Raw genomic sequence first — 18,089 nt, 5'->3', positions numbered from 1 at the left:
CAGACCTGCAAGGTGGAGAAAATTAAGACATTAGCTTTTGTCTATGGGAAATTCCTAACGGACTTTGAACATTTCATTTACCTATTTGGACCAAGAACCAGCATTTGAATGAGAATCAGCAATATATTTTTGAAGTGTATCTCCTAATGGTCCTTCTATTTGACACTGTGACTCACACCACAGGGCAATTTCTGACTTTGCAAGATGGATTCCTTTTATAGAAAATCTAAAATGTGCCAACTATCAGAGGGTGTTCAGTTCAGGGAACTGAACTACAGACAATCTGAAAAAAACTTTCCCTGTCAAAACTCTAATGTGTAACATGGAGTTCAAGTCCACAGTACCAGCTCTTTTGCTCTGGATTTTCTCCTCTCTGAGTCACACATGAGTTGGGTCATCCTCTGCACTTGGAAATCAGAGTTTTAGACCCAACAGGGACTCTGATCTTCTGTGTGAAATGATTGCATTGCTTTGCTACTCTAAATTCCCTCACTGGGCTTTGTCTTGTCAGTCAACCTCTTCAAAAAAAGGGAGAACATCTGGCATAAACCCACTGGTATTTATGATAAGAATCAGATCATAACTGTAGCACATAGAAACCAAAATACCATGATAACTGTCCATCTTTCTGAGTCTAACAGTATGACAAAGCTTTTGAGAAATTCAGGGGAAATCAGCATTGAAAACATAATTAGGACATCTGGAGAAGGTAGAGTTGGCTTACTATGAAAATTGTAAGTCTTTAAGGTAAAGTAAATCTGGCTTTAGGGAACAAAGAGGAACACATTAACACCTAGAGATTTTAAGTACATCAGATGTGGACCAGGATTCTGGAAGAGTCTGCTTGGTGATATAAACAGCAAAGGATAGAAGTTCTCAAAGGGAAAATCGGGCCCACAGAAATCTGCATGATGGTGAATGCTATGTTTCCTAGCTATCAAATTGAGTAGAAAAGCAGAGTAAAATATTACTTATAAGGAATGATGTACATTGACAGTCTGTCCAGAATTCACAGAAAGCAATGGCAACAATTTTGTCTTTCTTGCTGCTGTTCACAGCATGTGGTTATTTGGATCAGTCAGTTTAGCAATACTACAACATTTCCGTGAATATTAACTGGATATCACATATATGTGTATCATTCTGAAGCAATTCTTCCACATATATTCCACTGCACTGTAAGTATGTTTAAGGGAAGAGAAACTTTTTGCAGGGTCTGGGTAGACAGATAGGTGTTTGATATCAGTCTTCAGGTGCTTCTTACATTTTTTAATGCATTGCAAACAGTTGACCTAATCATTCATAAAAATACACAGAATACACATTTTGGCTCTGGACAGCTTTTCATGGAACATCTGCACATGAGCAATTTATCTTAATCATCAAAATCTCTGTACTGGAACAACTTTAGCAACCCCACCCTCTGGCTCAGATAATTGGGGTGCATCCAGTCAATGTCAAACGTGATGTCATGTTTAACCCTGCACATGAGAAGTTCTAATACCTGATCGCTTGTTATGAAAACTCCATATAAATTTTTAAGTTAGCAGGAATAAAGTCACGATGTGATGTCACTGTATCTTATTAGCTTGGGTCTTTTTCTTTTGTCTCAGACTTTTAAAAAGACTTCAGTACAATCAGCTATGCAGGATGACACACTAGAGTGGAGTCACCCAAAAAGGATATGTGAAAACTTCACCCTTTTTTTGGAGTACAGGAAACTTTGTTGAGGTAGCTGCAGTAAAATCACCTCTAAAGCAGATGTGAGACTAAAGATAAAAGTGAGCTGAAATAAGAGTTCTCTGTCTCTACACGGGGGAACTCTTCTTCCTCCAGCTGCCTTGCCCCATGCTGTGCCTTCCTCTCCTCTGCACTACCTTTAGCTCATCAGTCCGTCTGTGAACTGATTTCACTCACTGTTCTGGCAGTAAAGTTCCTCCTAATGTCCAACCTAAACCTCTCCTGGTACAGCTTGCAGCTATGTGCCCTCATCCTGCTGCTAGTTGCTGGGGGGAAGAGACCAACCCCACCTGGATACAGTCTCCTTTCAGATAGTGATTGAGTCCCCCATGAGCCTCCTTTTCCTCAGGATAAACAAACCCAACTGCCTCAGCTGCTCCTCCTAAGACTTGTGCTCCAGACCCTTCACTATGTCTGTTGCCCCTCTCTGGACTGGAAGAAGGCTCTGCAGAGAGATCTGGACAGGCCAGATTGATGGTCTGAGGAAAATTGTATGAGGTTCAACCCGGTGAAGTGGTGGTTCACAGCATGAGTGCTACAGGTTTGGGGGAGTGGCTGGAAAGCTGCCTAACAGAAAAAGATCTGTTGCTCCACAGCAGCTGAACATGATGAAAAGGCCAATGGCATCCTGGCCTGGATCAGCAATAGTGTGGCCAGCAGGACCAGGGCAGTGACTGTCCCCCTGTACTCAGCACTGCTGAGGCCACACCTCAACTCCTGTGTTCAGTTTTGGGCCCCTCTCTGCAGAGAGATCTGGGGAAGGGTCTGGAGCACAAGTCTGGTGAGGAGTGGCTGAGGGAGCTGGGGTTATTTAGTCTGGAGAAAAGGAGTCTTAGGGGGGATCTTCTCACTCTACAGCTGCCTGAAATGAGGCTGCAGCAAGATGGGGGTCAGGCTCTTCTCACAGGAAACAAGCAACGGAAGAGGAAATTACCTTAAATTGCCACAGGGAAAGTTTAGAGATTTTAGGAAAAATTTCTTCATGAAAATGGTGGTTGGGCATTGGAACGGGCTCTCCAGGTAAGTGGTAGAGACACCATCCCTGGAAGTGTTTACAAAACATGTGGATATGGCACCTGGAAATATGATCTAATTGTGAAAATGGCAGGTTAGTATTTGGACTTGGAGATCTTAGAGGTCTTTTCTAATCTTAATGATTCTATGATTATATGGTTTAGTGATGGACATGATAGTGTTGGGTTTATGGTTGGACTCAATGATCTTAAAGGTCTTTTCCAGTCTAAATGATTCTATGATTCTCTATTTGAGCCCAACTTAGTCCCATTCTCCTGGGGTATAATTTTTTTCTTTAATAAATTTTTCACATTTTAGAGAAGTTCAGGTCAGATAGATGCATCTACTTTAAAACAGGAGGAATATAAGAATTTTAAGGCCATATTCTTAAAGCTCTTTGAAGTTAGGGATGTTCTTCTAGCTTATATTTGTGGAGTATTTATGCCATTGGCAAATTCGTAAGAAATTTTTCAGGGTTAAATCTTATATCCTTTCTCAGACAGTGTTATTACTGTAATCCCTCTAGAGTGAAGTAGCTGCAAAATCCATAGAATTTGACCTATGTGACTAGAGTAAATGAAAGTTTGTGATTATCTAATTTAGACCGTGTCGTCATCTACTTTTTTTTTCTTAAAATTTCTCTTGTAGAGTTTCAATGTGATCTGTGCTGAATAGTCCTTCTAGTTCTCTAGAAATGGCTCTTTGTAATTTGACAACATTTTCTCAATGTACAGCATAAAATTATCGAGAGGTGGAGGTTCAAGCTGGATGAGGAATGTTGGCTGTAGGCTGAAACTTTTCCAATTAGAAGTTTTCTGTTGGCTAACTTCATTTTTAGAGATCATTTTTTCTATAGATTTATGGATTGCTGTGAAAACATTGAGAAAAGTTTTCCAGATGAAAATTTCTCATTTCAGGAAAAAAAAAAAAAGTCCTATTGAAATGAAATTACATTTTGAAATGTTTGATATTTAATTCCATTATTTCATGACAGAATAGCAGTAACAATACATAATTGTGACAGACAATGGAATGCTATGACATGGCTTGGCTTGATACCATTTTTCATGAGTTTATTCATGATTAATGAAAATAATACAGGGTTTTAGAATTTTTTAAATGTTCTTCTGTCACTTTGTGCAAAACTTAAAAGGCCCTGATTTTCATTCGAAGTTGCTGTGAATAAAGTAATTTCAACTGTGGAATCTGCTTATAAAGAAAAAGAAAGTCTAAATTTTTCATCCATCTCTTATTGTTAGGAAGTAGCATTCAAGGTATTACACACCAAAACTGGACTGAACAAAGAAGTCAAACTACTTAATTTGAAGTCAGCTAATCCATTTCTGATCTTTCCTGATGCTTTTAAACTAGGTTGATTTTCTGTTCTCTTCTATCCATGAAGCTTCCAATGAAGTCAACAGTGTTCCCCGGTTAGGACCACAAATCAACAAATCCTATTTAAAATATTTGCTCCCAGGGGCAAAGTGTAAACTGCTTTTAACCTGTTGTTTTTCATTCATAGCAGAAGCTTGTCTGTCACAGAGAGGGCAACTCATGTGCTCAGCCCCTTGGGGAGGTTTTATTGAACAATATTGACCTTTGCTGTTTATGGGTGTTGTGACATAAATTCTTCAGTGACATAATTCCTGCCTCTGCAGCAGCCCTTTTATGTTAATCAAACAGAAATTTCAGCCTGCCTTGTTGTCATCTGCTCATAGAGATAATGATATTTGCCCCTTTGAAGGATAAAAGTTTTAGCCTTTGTTCCAGTGCACTGAAGAATGAAAAAGCATAAAGTTTTGCCTGGAAGGGGATCTTCTATGTGATCACAGGTATTTTCCATTATAGAACTGAAACTGAGGCATAAATCTCACATTGGTGTAAATCAGGAACTGCTCAATTAAAGTCCCTGGCTTAGTTCTGATCACCTTTCGTAAACCTAGAGTAACTCAAATAAGGTCAATGCACTTACTTTGGATTTCCTTGGGATCTAAAAGGAATTAGAATTTTATCTTAGGTGTATTGGCACAAAATTGTGCAAATAAGCAAAGCAGGGTTGAACAATGTTTTGCTTAGAAAAAGAACAAAATGTTGGGAACTACAAAGTGTTAACAGATTTGTAAGAACACAGTCAAGAAGAAGTAGGCAGGCACAGACAAAGTAAATGCGTCGTCAATTTAAGCTTGGCACTTTTACACAAAAAACTAAACTAGCCACTTTTAAGAAAGGAGTTAATACACTATAAGTTTTTTTTTTTTCAGTAAAATTTCTTTTAAAACTTTCCACCATATTTTTCAACATTAGCCATGAATTCTTCATTTCACATTGCAGTTCAATATCTTGTTAACTAAATAAGTTGGTTGGCAGAAATGTTTGTGGTTCTGTGGTATAAAGTTGTGTTGAAATGATTCAAGTTAAAAAACAAAATAAAATGCTACCACAGACCATGCTTTTGCTTTTGTTTCCAAGACCAGTAGCATGATGGTAGACCCTCAGTAATTCATGACTTGTTTACTTCAATTCCTTTTTCTCTACTACTTCCACTCCACCCTTTGCATACATTCACACACTTTATGGAGTAAAATGTAGGCAAAGATCTACTCAGTTATATCACCTTTTTCTTTTCAATACTTCATGTAGTTTCTGTTTTCAAGGACAGAAATGTTCAGAGATGCAGACACTTATTGTCTGGATTCTTTCTAGTCTGCAGGAGACAAATTCTGAATTTCTGATGATTTTTACGAAGAAACTGGTGCACTTTTCCCAAGGAAGCTTAATGGCGTTCTACACTGCATTAAGACTAATACTGAACATACTAAAACTTTACTATCTTAGAATCATAGAATGGTTAAGGTTGGAAGTGACCTCAAAGCTCATCTTGTTCCAACCCCCTTGCCATGGGAAGGGATGCCACTCACTAGATCAAGTTGCTCAGGGCCCAAACCAACCTGGTCTTGAACACTTTCAGGGATGGGGCAGCCACAGCTTCTCCAGGCAACCTGTGCCAGTTCCTCACCATCCTCTGTGTAAAGAATTTCTTCCTAATATCTGATCTAAACCTTCACTCTGTGAGTTTAAAACCACTGGCCCTTGTCTTCTCACCATCTGCCCATATAAAAAAAAAAATCTCTCCCTTCTTTTTATAAGCCCTCTTAACATACTTGGAGGCCCCAGTAAAATTCTCCCAAAGCCGTCTCTTCTGCAGGCTGAACAACCCTAGCTCTCTCATCCTGTCTTCATAAAAGAGTTGCTCCATCCCTCTGGTCATCTTTATGACTCCTCTCTTATCCTCACTCCTACTCCTATCTTGTGTTGTTGTGCCCTTACGCAGTTCCTTGCAAACCAAAAGCTCATGGACATGAAAAGTAGATCACATTTGATTCAGCTGATATATGATATTGTAGAAATATATTTATTGATAAATGTACGATATGTTATCCTTGCTCATTAGAAATTTTGCAAGATTCAAAAGAGTTTAGTAGACAGATATTAAGAATTTATTTTAGTAAAGAACTTATGTTTACTAGCCAATTAGGAAAATTCAAAACAGGTTAAATAGCTAGATAATTAAGATAAAACATCGAAATTCTTTTGGAAATTATACTAAGTGCCATTTTTGAGGGATAGCTCAATCCATGTTCCTTGGACTTTGGGAAAAAGTCTGCTGTGGAGTTCACAGTGGAATGATGTAGACATAACATGCCAGCTGGCAGCATTGTCTTTCACCCTTGTTATCCAGGCTGGTCCCTGGAAGATAGTGAATTCCAGGGCCAACATGTCCTCCCCCCCCCATGGCTACATGGTTACGTATGGTTGTGCACAAGCAGATTATTGGATGTTCAGCTTTTCTGCTGTGCTGTATTTACTTTGCAGTGCCTGGTGCTGACTGAAGCAGGAGACAGTATCTCCTAACAGATGGACTTAGGGTCTGATCTTGTCTATAGTTTCTAGTTTGTTATCAAGTGCCTTTAATGTGGTTCTTTCTGTCTGCTGCAGTTCCAGGTGAAAGCATAACTTTTTCTTTCTATTTTAGTTATTCTTCATTAAATCAACTCAATCTTCCCACGGTTTGAAGACTCTAACCCCAGAGAGAAACAATTTACAGATGGAAATGGCATAACAGAATAAAGCATGTTACCTTCCAAAGTGTTTCGGAAACTGTAATTGGCCATTTTATCCATGGGTCCAGATTCATACTGAGTCAGTGAAAGGCAAAACTCAACATCAGCTGAGGATGGGAGTCTTGGGGTCCTTGATTTGTCGTTGTTCCCAGGATTTCGCCTAATAGGCCCCTCGCTCGTGGCACTGCATAAAGCCTGTTGGCTGTTGTACTCTTCAGACTGAGTGCAAATTACCTGCATAAAACACTTTCTATTAGAGGAATTGCAATTACAAAAACAAAAGAGCCAAAAGAGGTACTTCGAATAATTTTTTTAAGAGCAAAGAAAATGTACTGTGTAATAAGTTTGTTTTAAGAATACATATGATTTTTTACATTTTATGTGTATGATTTTAATAGAAGATGGTTATTTCATTGAAAACAGTCCTCTAATACAGTGCATATTCTGAAGTAATACACTTATCTGTATCTGAAACTACTCATGTGGACTAAGGCATCAAATGTCATTCATGCTCTTGAAAACTCACTGAGGCTAAATTCAGTGTTACCCACCAATGCAGCAGGACACAGAGTTAAATCTGCTGCTGACGTTGCTAAAGGGAGGCTTTTTGGCTGCAGAAGGCTACTGAATAAAGCCATAATCACGTATTTTTTTACCCCACACAGTAAGAGTGGCAATTGTTGACTTGAAATATGAAATAAAAAGTTATTATGAAAATATCTCTGTATGCTTTGTCAGGGTAAATGGGCACTTACTTTCTCTATGTCTCAATGATGCTACATGTGTGAAATGGAAAAAGTTGTTGCTGTACTTCCTAGAAATATTGCAGAGATGAACATGTATGACCAACTGAAATACCATAGGGATGGATATTGGGAAAGGATCTTAAACAGAGAGCTGGATACAGACGTAAAATACTTCCAGAATCCAGCATCATTTATATAAATGTTCTGGGTTCATAGACAAAGTCCAATTGCAATGACATAACAAGTCATTATTTGTCAGTTGATCTGTAGAAGCTGCCAGTCCAATTTGAGACTCCTGGAAGAGCAAGGTAGTTCAGTGGTGGGTCTATGATAATGAAACAGAACAACAGCGGCTCCAAATTCCCAGAAGCTGTTTTGTATCGCTAGCAGGTAAGGCTGAGGCTCTGAATCAAAGTCACTGTCTATGGTTTTGCTTTCCTCCTGAAAAAAACACCAAAACAAGTAAAACTCCAAACCACCCGAGACCCCTTTAAAACACAGGACTCTGCAGTTAGCAAGTAATCAATGGGGTAATGAGAAATTTGTATGGAAAAAGAGTAGGTCTCATTAGTGAGTGAGACATCATGGGGGAGAAAACACCTAACATTGAAAGCTCAACTTCTTTTACCCTGAATGTGTATTTCTATTTCATGGAGAAAAACAAGAACAAGGAGGTGAGTGAAAGCAGTAATCTCTGCTTTGAATGAGATGGAAGAACATGTGATTCTCTGTTGATGAAGGAAGTGGGTGGGAAATTAATTTCACTTATACTAGCCAAGTACAAATTGTGAGATTGAATCAACACTTTAGGATGACCTCTGCAGTCAGGGGAGAGAGGCATCTCCTGAGTGTGATTCAGCTCTCCCAAACCAGATGTTTGGTAGGTGAGATGTACTTACCTCTGGGGGTGCCTAACTCTCTCCATTGACTAAGTCAATGAAATAAAATGAGTAAAAAAATCAATGCAGAAACCGTCTCTGGACTGCAGTTAGCAAGGGAAGCAAAATTAAGAGCGTTCAACTTAATGCTCTGCTTCTGCATTAGGGTGGGATGAATCACACTCTGGAGGCTCAGATGTGCTTCTGAACTAACTAAAGACAAAGCCAAAGACAAGTTGATGTGCTGCTGAACTAACTTTTGAACGAGTGGAAGGAGATCAGATGAATCCTTTTGTAAGTGATTTGACGACAAATTCACAGATGATGTTTGATGAAGCTGGTGATATAACATGGAGTCCTTAAGCATATGGAGTTCTTCAATGATAAATTTTCTATGAATATGAATATCATGAAGAAATTATTCTCATCTTTTTGGGGGGTTATAAGAAAGCTTACCAGAGAACTTTATCCTTAGACACTGCTCTGTTAGCTGCAATCTGTGCGTGTCTGTTAAAACTACTGAGGTGCTCTTGGAGGCTATAGGTAGTTTTCCAGCAGAGAGTTGCATGAGCACATTTCCCCAAAAGCTCACCAAGTGGGTTAGGATTGTACCTCTAAGATGGACTCAGGTCAGGAATGTGCCTCTAAGGAGTCTTTTCTAAGAACCTCCACCAAGAAAGGAGAGGTAGCGACAGGGAGAGTCCCAAAGTTATAAACACAAGCCATAGCTACAGTGCTGTTTTTATATTTGGTTTGTATTATTGACAGAGTTGATTCTCATTAGGAGGAACATGGACAATTCAGGAGAAGCTCTAGTAATTTCTTTGTTCATAAAGATGCACCATTCTGTGTCCCTAAGAAGTACATTAGTGACAAAGGCAAATCTTTCTTGGCTGGTGATGCTCAACCTGTTTCTCATTTGTCACTTGGCTCAGAAACTACCTATGTGTGGATTTTCTTTCTCTCTCCTATGGACTTTATCTAGGTTCATATCTCCTGGGTTCTCCATCCTGCCATCTCCTATCTTTTGTCCTTTCCCTACTGCCCTGGGGATATATCCCTATTGTGTCTTAAAGAGGAATTGCATGCTCTGTCCAAGACGCAGTTTTCAGATATTCAGATAGGGAAACTTCAAGCATGAGATCAAATATATTTCTAAACAAAGACACTTTCTCCCTTTGTTCTGTTTATCTATTTCAGGGGGATTTAATGTAATTGTTAATGTCATGAGGGTTATAAATCAGAGCACTATTTTTTTTTTTCCATTTATGTTTCAGTGTAGCCTTTGTTAACTGTCTGACTAACTAAATTCATCCTAAACAGAAGCCAGATGCCACAAGGCATTTGGTAAACCATGGTCAAGAAATGCCAACATAAGTGCCAGGAATGAAAATGCTTGTCTGTAACCTTTTGCTTTTTCTTTTTCTGAACTAAAAATTAAGGCTTGGTCATAAAATTAAGCAGGATGCTTTTCCAGAAAGATTTAACCTAGGTGATATTAATTAAGCATATATCCTGAAAATATAATTTGTTGTTTTAACTTTCATGTGATGTGTAAGTGATAATAGAACATAGATCAGTCAAATGGTTCTTTCTGGATGTAATCTGCATAAAGGATACATAAAATGGGTCACATCATTGCCTTCTTTTCCTTCAGCAGGAATTCTTTTTACTATAGAGATGTTGGTTTAAAACATGATTTTTTTTCCCTTTTAGCACAGTCCTGAGCAAATTTCTCAATTCATCCTGGACAAAGCCTCAAATTCCAGCTGCACCTGCCTGTGTGAATTCCTCAGCTCCAAGGAAACTGTTAGGAAGATACTCTGAGGAAAGGATTATGTAAGTAGTGAGCTGAGCAAATGCCAGTAGATGGCAGTCCAGAATATGCAGCACTGCCTCTGGACCCTGTAGCATCCAGCAAAAAATATCCCTCTGTGCACTGCAGCTGAGATCTTGAACAGAGCTCTTCGGAGTGTTTCTTAGAAAACAGACTGTAGAGAATGTCTCACACCTTTGGCAAATGGGAAAGTCTTTTGTCTTTTACTTTGCAACTGCGTGCACAGACCAGGCCCTGTGACAAAATAAAGGGAACTGCGTTACAGAACACTTCAAGAACGTTCAGTCTTTTGCCTGCTGTCTCTAAATTCAAAGCTTTGGGGAATTTTGTGACAGATTTCTTGGGGTTACTTTCGGCTATTAGATCTGTGCTCATAAGGGCTTTCACCACTGGTAATATATACCTGAATGCTTGGGAAAAGAGAAGTCTCTGTGGTATTGAAATAGGTGCTCACTTACAAAGTGATCCGAAGTTCCTCAGTTTGTTGGGGCAGTAGAGCCACTCAAAGGGCTAATTCACACCTCTGTGTCCTTTAGAACTGGTTCCTTGTTCTGCTTGTCTTCTGAGCCCCCTGAGCAGGGATTTGTCCCCCTCCAGAAGCACTACCAGCATATTTCATAGTGTTGAGCTGCAGATTATATAGTCTGAAAGAACCACTTCAGACTACAGTCAGAGCAACCACTTAACTTGCTGATGTGTGCCAGCCACAGAGATGTGATGTGATTTCATGGCCTTCCTTGACACCTCCCCTCCCCTTGCCTTGTCCTACATGAAGTCTGAACTCCTGATTTGGAGCCTTGGGTCCTGTTATGGAGCCAAAAGAGATTTTGCAATGATTCATTGTCTTTCTCTGTCTTTCTCCACTTACTCTCACAACCTTGCTTGGGAATGTCATTAAAGCACAGGTCTCACACTGGGTTTAAAACATTTGGCAGCTATAAAGAGGTTTAATTTTTACTCTTTTTTTGGCTGCATTAGGGCCTGGCATAATTTAATCCTAATTAAGTGAAATCCAGAAGATATTTACTCACCAAACTGGGAAAACGCAAGGAAATCCCCAGATACAAGCTGTAATTTGGGACCTTGTTTTTATAGGAGGAACTTTGAAAGGTGCTGTATCTGTAGCAGACCAAAAGGGTTTGAAGAGATTATGTATATTTATATCTGGTTCTTCATGCACTGCTGAATATTGGCAGGAATGGAAAAGTTAAACAGGCAGAGGACTGAAAGAAAAGAAAATATGGAAAGCAAAGCTTTGAAGAAATTCTAACGTCTTCTAAAAGGGTAAGGTCCTTAATTGTCTTTCTTCCCCTTATGGCACATACATAAACTGAGGAAACTGAAACTCAGCTAAAAGGAGATGAGACCAACATGGACTGACAGCACTGGAACTAACCTGGAGCCTTCAAGGTATTTTCTCAGCCTTCAGTAAAAGCTGGCTGAGTTTCACCTTTTTTGCTTGGAGGCAGTCCAGAATTTGGGGGGTAACCTACACCCCATTAAGCACCTCAAAATGGTGCTGGGCCAGAGTGGAAAACTCTATTAACAAGTACTGATGAAGTATTTGCTAACACCTTCTGGTTTGACAGGCCGTGATTGCCTGCTCCCCGGCTGTCTCCAAGCCGTACCATCACTGCTGCTGTCTCCGTGTCTACTGTGAAATCACTCAGACACCTCTCTCTAGAGAGAGAGATGGTAGGCTTCTTCTGCTGGTGAATTATTAACAAACCCCAGTTTTAATGAAATTAATCTAGCTATTGATTTATACACCTCTGAATGTGTATATTCTTTATCTTTTATTTCCATGACTCCTGAGCAAGCATGGCTATACACTAGTGGACAGCCAAGCATCCAGGGACCCAGCTCCACTGTCACCCACGCATGACCCCATGGGCAGCAAATCACAGGGACATAGAGGCTGAGGGTACCCAAGTGGCTGCTTCTGCTGTGCACAGATCCTGATACCCTCCTGCTGTGGTCATGAGGTGGCATGTGAAGAAATACCTCTTCCTAACAGGAAATGTTTCAAATTTATAATCCATGTAAGCATATCATTAGAGAATAGAGTTCACAAACTATTTCTTTATATTTACCTCCTGCATTTAGGCTCTTGCTTTTTAATGTACCAGCCTGTACCTGGCATCACAACTTATTAAGTTGCAAAAAAAAAAATAGTCATTGAGTTTGTGAGTTCTTTGGGTGTCCACAAGCACCCAAGAATTCTTACAAGAATGTAAGTCTTTGGTTGATTTAAGAATAAAGAAGTGCTGGCTTCTGGTGTTTGTATTTCTGAAAATTTCCTGCAGTTTTTAAAGATAAATGTAAAATAATGTTTCAAATGATGCTGTCAGACTATTCAGCCAGCAATACAGCTCCCTGATAAAATGTACTTAGAATTAAATAACTGTGTCTGAATAGCAGAATTCGTATTTCTTATGAAGTCATGTTTTCAGGTAATGGATCTAAAGTAGTCATTATTAGTTCAGAAGCATTTTATCCATTTTCTATTTGTGTAACTTGTTTCTCTTTTGTAGTAGCTTTGCTTTTGTGTAAGTGGTTCTTCAGGGTGATATGGAATGAAGTACTGAGGGAAATTTTCCATGCTTGCAACAAAGAATTGGCAGCAGGCTTACCCCAGCACATCCAAGAGCAGCCAGCTCTCCACGTTATGCAATTGCTTCTCTCAAGTCTTAGGAGAGACAGAAGAGAGGGAGCTGAAGTTGGTGGTGTTTCCTGCTTACCACAACAACAAACTGAAATAGCACTTACATTCTCCAGCTTTATTTTCTTCATCCTATGTCTAGCACACTGTGGGGATTCCCAGACTCTAAACTACCAGCAGAAAGATTCTGCTTTTATTTGCAGTAGGCTTTTATGCATTTGCAACTCCATTGACTTCAGCTGTTTCTCGAAATTAGTCCTGTTGTAGAAGACAGAATTTCACCTCCTACTATTTAGAATCATAGAACAGTTTTGGTTAGAAGGGACCTTTAAAGGTCAGATAGACCAACCCCCCTGCCATGGGCAGGGACATTTTCAACTAGTTTGTTTGTTTTTTTTTTTTAATAAATCCATTATCTTGAATAATTGTAGAAAAGATCACTAAAACAACAACAAGAAAAAATCTCTCAAAATGTCATGGAATAGCTTCAATTCCCATACAGTTTTCTGTTAAGTTGACATGGAATTGCAAAAATTGTAAAGCATTAGTATGTCTCATGCAGCCCTAATGCTGAGTGTAACATTTGAATCATAACAAACAAGTAACTGAAAACATGAGAAAACCCTTCCCACCCACCCTAAAACATGAGATAAGCAAACAAACAAATCCAGTAAGGATTCCTGATAGTCTTTCTGGTAAAAAAGAGGCAGGAATCAGAAGTGTCACTTAGATGACAAATATGAGAATAATGTGGATGGATAATTCACTTAGCCAAGTGGTAACAGTAGCATGTTGAAGAAAAAGTAAGGTGAAAGCAAAAATTTCTGCATGTATCCATGGGTATCCATGTTTCCATGGCAACTCCTCAATGGAATAAAGTATTTTCTCCTTTCTTTGGGATTAAAAAAAAAGGAAAAGGGATGCTGTTCTGCGAGTAGGCACTTTACCCTTTTTAAAATAAATCTAAACCATTTCCTAACATAGCAGGTATTGTTTTGTTTTGCTTTGGAAAGACACTTAAAATTCTAAAAAGGAGACCATATTATTGATGTGCTACTCAAAGGTTTCTCTTGCCCTCTTTTTATTTCGAATGCTCATTAAAAGCCTAAATTCCTTCACATTTCTGGATTTTTTTTTTTTTTTTACTCATGCTGTTTAGCTACAGAGCTTAGATAATCAGAGCATTCTGCAGCAGATCCGTGGCAGTTTTCCGGTTCAAGCTAAAGCTATTTTTGTTCCCTTTTGATTTTCTAGAGTGATCTCTTACTTTGTGCTACTTGAAGGAACTGTATTGACTGTTATTCCTTATTAAGCAGTTGTTTAAATTTGGATTCAAGGTTAATAAAAAATATCTTTATCCCAAACTCACTGATTGAAAATGCAGATCTGTTCAATCTTTTTCATTCCTTCTCTAGATAAGACGGGAGAGCCATAAATAGATAGAAGATATTAGAGGGAAATAATACGCTTTGAAGGTAAAGTTTTTGCTTATTTTGGAAATTTTGATAAAATTTTAACATTTCCAGAAGTGGCTGAAAAATACAAGTGATAAGCATTTTCAGAAATTATGTGGAAAACGTCAGCAAATTACTTAGGTGCTCTTACCTATGTACACTGACACTGAATGAGTTTTAAATATAGCATATTTTTTATTCCTGCACCTATTAAAGTTACACAAAAATATCTCCTTGACCAACTTGTTCCATTAAAAAAATCTTTATTTTAAGAATGTATTAGTGGGAACTAACTTTAAATAAAAAATTATAAGCCTGTTTCTTAAATATATTAATTGCTACTAATAAATTTTCTGAGCAGTTATTACCAGGATAGAAATATCTTAAGAATCTTGATACAATTAATAAAACCTTTGTAAAAGAAAATGAGCTAAATGCAACTATCTGACAACTGCATGTCTTTCAGAAAATTCTGCCAGCAGCTTGCTGATTTCCCTGTATTACCTGCCTCCTGCTACCTTGGTTATCTCATCCTATATACTGTATTGATAGCTCCACTTGACACATGTAATCAGTGCAATTCTGGTTTCATTTAATCCACTTTACCACATGTACAATTTTCAAACAACCATTTATTCAGCTCAGTGCAGAACAACATAAGATCCCCTTCTTCCTGATAATGCAATCTAATTAAGCTAGTAGAGTTGATGCAGATTAAAAGTGTTAGAAATAAGAAGAATCTTAGAAAATGGGATGAAAATGTATGTTTGTTTCTGAATCTATTTTATGGTTATGCCTACACTAAATTAAATGTCTTCAGGAAATTTCCCAGACACTGAGGCCAAGTGACATCAAAAAATCCATGTCTATGTCAGTAAAATAATTTTAGTCTCATAAACAGTGTCTCTATGCAAACATTCTTCTGGGAATGGTCCCTGAAAAGTACCTGTATGAGGGAGAAAAAGGTATGCCCGAGAGTAGCTTAAGTTGCTCTGTTCCTGTATCTCCAAATGCTTGAATTTAGAGATATACACACCCTCTATTATTCAGAGAGCACAAATCAAGACTAAATACAGCCCAACCAGCCCAGTAAGCCCAGTTGGGTGCTGATTTGTAATATGCCAGAATATCCCAGAGCTGCCTGAATTTGTCTCTCTTTCTGTTAAATCACTGAAACTGCCCAGCCTTCATTTGGGCTGCTGCTACAGAAATAAATAGAGGATAGATTTAGACGACCATAATCATAGACTTCAACGCCAGAAGCAACTGTTGCTATTGTCATGATGGAGTGTGTCTATTGAAGCTAATAGGCCTTTGTCACTGTATTTTAGGCAATGTGGCAGTGATGAGCAAGAGACAAGAAAAAGCTCTCAGTGTCAGAACAGCACACTATAGTTCAACTACATGACACCTTATCACTTATGTATATATGTAATTTCCCTGTGCTTTATGGGCTAATTTGAAGTGTTTTTAATTGGCAGGAATTGCTATTGAGTTTGCCTCTCAGTTCCTCTGAGCAACAGAGATTATTTCTGCTATTTCTTTGAACTGTTGTTGTGAATTACAGAGCTGATTCTTCTCTGCTCTAAAGGTTTGGTTTACTTATTTGTCTGTTTGTTTAACATTGAAAGCAGGTTAGTTTAATTTGATAGTTTTTAACTCATGGATAGGAGGAATACACTGGGAGAGGGGTAGAGCGCCTGAAAACCCTTTGCTTCTATTTCCATCATTCAGTCACCTATTGTTTTGCAATGGTTGTGTGCTAGAAATTCATGTGCATAAATCCTGCTTCTTCTGACCTGACTGGCACATCAGAACCAAGCATGTTTAAGCTGATAAAGGCCATATTTGGACACTAAGGCATAGCTTTCCCCCTTCCACTTTACTTTTATGTTCTTAATTAAACAACCTAAATCCTACAGTCAGAAAGAAATGAGTCAAAGTTACATATGAACAGTTCTAAATGAAGGCAAAGTCTGCATAAAATCTGACTTGCTTTCTGGTATTGCTTACTTTCTCTCCAGTAATATCTAAGGGCAGACAGTGTGACTAAGCTCCCATCTTGTGCACCTCACCTAAGTGACTAAAATCAGGTAGGATAATTCCCTTCCTCTTTCCTTGGCTCATTCTTACCTGCCATGAGGAGAAAATTGATGCTGGGCTGAGCAAATTAGGGTTGGTGGGATGTCTGCCACCCATGTACTCATCATTGCAGACCCCACAGTCCTCTGCATCTCGCCAGTCCCAGTAGGGGATGGTGAAGTTCTCATCACCTGTTATCTTCTGGATCTGACGTTCCCACATCAGCAGAAAGGCCCGATGCCAAGGCAGAAAACCGGGGGCTTCGTGGGCAAAATCGATGTCCCGCCACACATTGGAGCCACCTAAGAGTGTGTCTCGAGAGGCGTAATAATGCATCCACACAAAGAGATCGTACACGTTGATGTCTCTGAACATGGGGCTGGAGCCATTGTTCATCTGAGTATACGTGCCAGTAGCAATAACATAGTCCTGGCTAGGGATGTTCTTTGCCAGGTTAAGATAGGCAAGAAACTTGTTCTTCTCACTGGTGGTGAGCTGGAAGATGTTTCTTCTTGTTTTCACTTGCCTTTCAGTGCAGTTGAACCCTGAGAAACCAAATTTGCACTCCCCACAGTTGTATCCCATGAAGTTGCCTTCACATCTACATGTCCGGTTGTAAAATACAGAGGGCCACTCCTCTCTGTCATCCACTCCTGAAAAAGGGAACTGTGGTCCCAGTGGAGCCTGAGAGAGAAGGATGTTCTGGCAGGACCCTCGGCTGGAAAGCTCCCCACAAGGGGACCCGTCTCCATCCCAGGGGGGACAGCATTCCTTGCTCAGCAGACTCTGCACGTTCGCACAGACTCTGGGGAACTGCCCGGTGGACGGCTGAAGGATGACTAGCAGAAAACCCAGGGCAAACAGCAGCATACTGACAGAGCAGCAGGAGAGCATCAGCGTTATGCTTCAGTGCATGGAGTGTTCTCTCGGACCCCTCCAAAGGCCTGCGTGTGAAAGGAATTCCTCCCCTCCACCAGGAATGCTTCACTGCTGACTTCTGCTACAGCACACCCTTCAATGTCCTTCCCCATTCCTACATGAGATGCATTTACACACAAAATACACTTCAGGGTTAATCTCATTATCACATGTTCTAGGTGAAAGCCAATTGACTTTCCCCCCCTCCCTCTACAAGTTTCAAAATACAGGCATCTATTATAAACTTTTGTCTTCTGCCTAGCACATGATTGCTTTCCCATGGCAGTTGGAGAGGAAGTAAAATTAAAATTTGGGCACAGAATCAACTGTAAGTTCTTAGGGTTCCTAGTTTGTTTATATGCTTTAGAGTAAATGGTTGATTAAAAAAAAAGACCTGGAAGAGTCTAGTCAGTTAAATAGGAAGAACAGTGTACCTAAAAATGAGAAAATAAAGAATTTGTGAGCAACCTATTTTTTTTTAACAGGAAGCAAAACCAAAATGTGCTCAGATTAAGTGTGAACATAGGGCAGAACCAGAACAAATTATTTGGCTTGGTATTTTTACATTTCAGTGTAAACTGCCTTTCTCAGATTGGAGTGTGGCAGAGGGAAGTGAGGGAAGTAATATACTTTTCAT

General features: G+C 39.2%; 1 protein-coding gene across 1 annotated transcript in view; it reads right to left on the bottom strand.

The window, feature by feature from the left end:
• The window catches only part of TYR (tyrosinase), a gene marked incomplete at both ends in the record, with an annotated part of 41,871 nt that extends 24,467 nt beyond the window's left edge, over nt 1-17,404 (bottom strand). Inside the window, 2 exons of the mRNA XM_082277467.1 lie at nt 6,893-7,109; nt 16,586-17,404. Of these exons, the coding sequence (XP_082133593.1) occupies nt 6,893-7,109; nt 16,586-17,404 (1,036 nt within the window). The remainder of the gene's footprint in view (nt 1-6,892; nt 7,110-16,585) is intronic.
• Nucleotides 17,405-18,089: the final 685 nt, after the last annotated feature.

This window comes from Coloeus monedula (assembly GCF_965178545.1).
Source record: "Coloeus monedula genome assembly, chromosome: 3".
NCBI lineage: Eukaryota > Metazoa > Chordata > Aves > Passeriformes > Corvidae > Coloeus > Coloeus monedula.
This window is presented reverse-complemented; position numbering and strand designations above follow the sequence as displayed.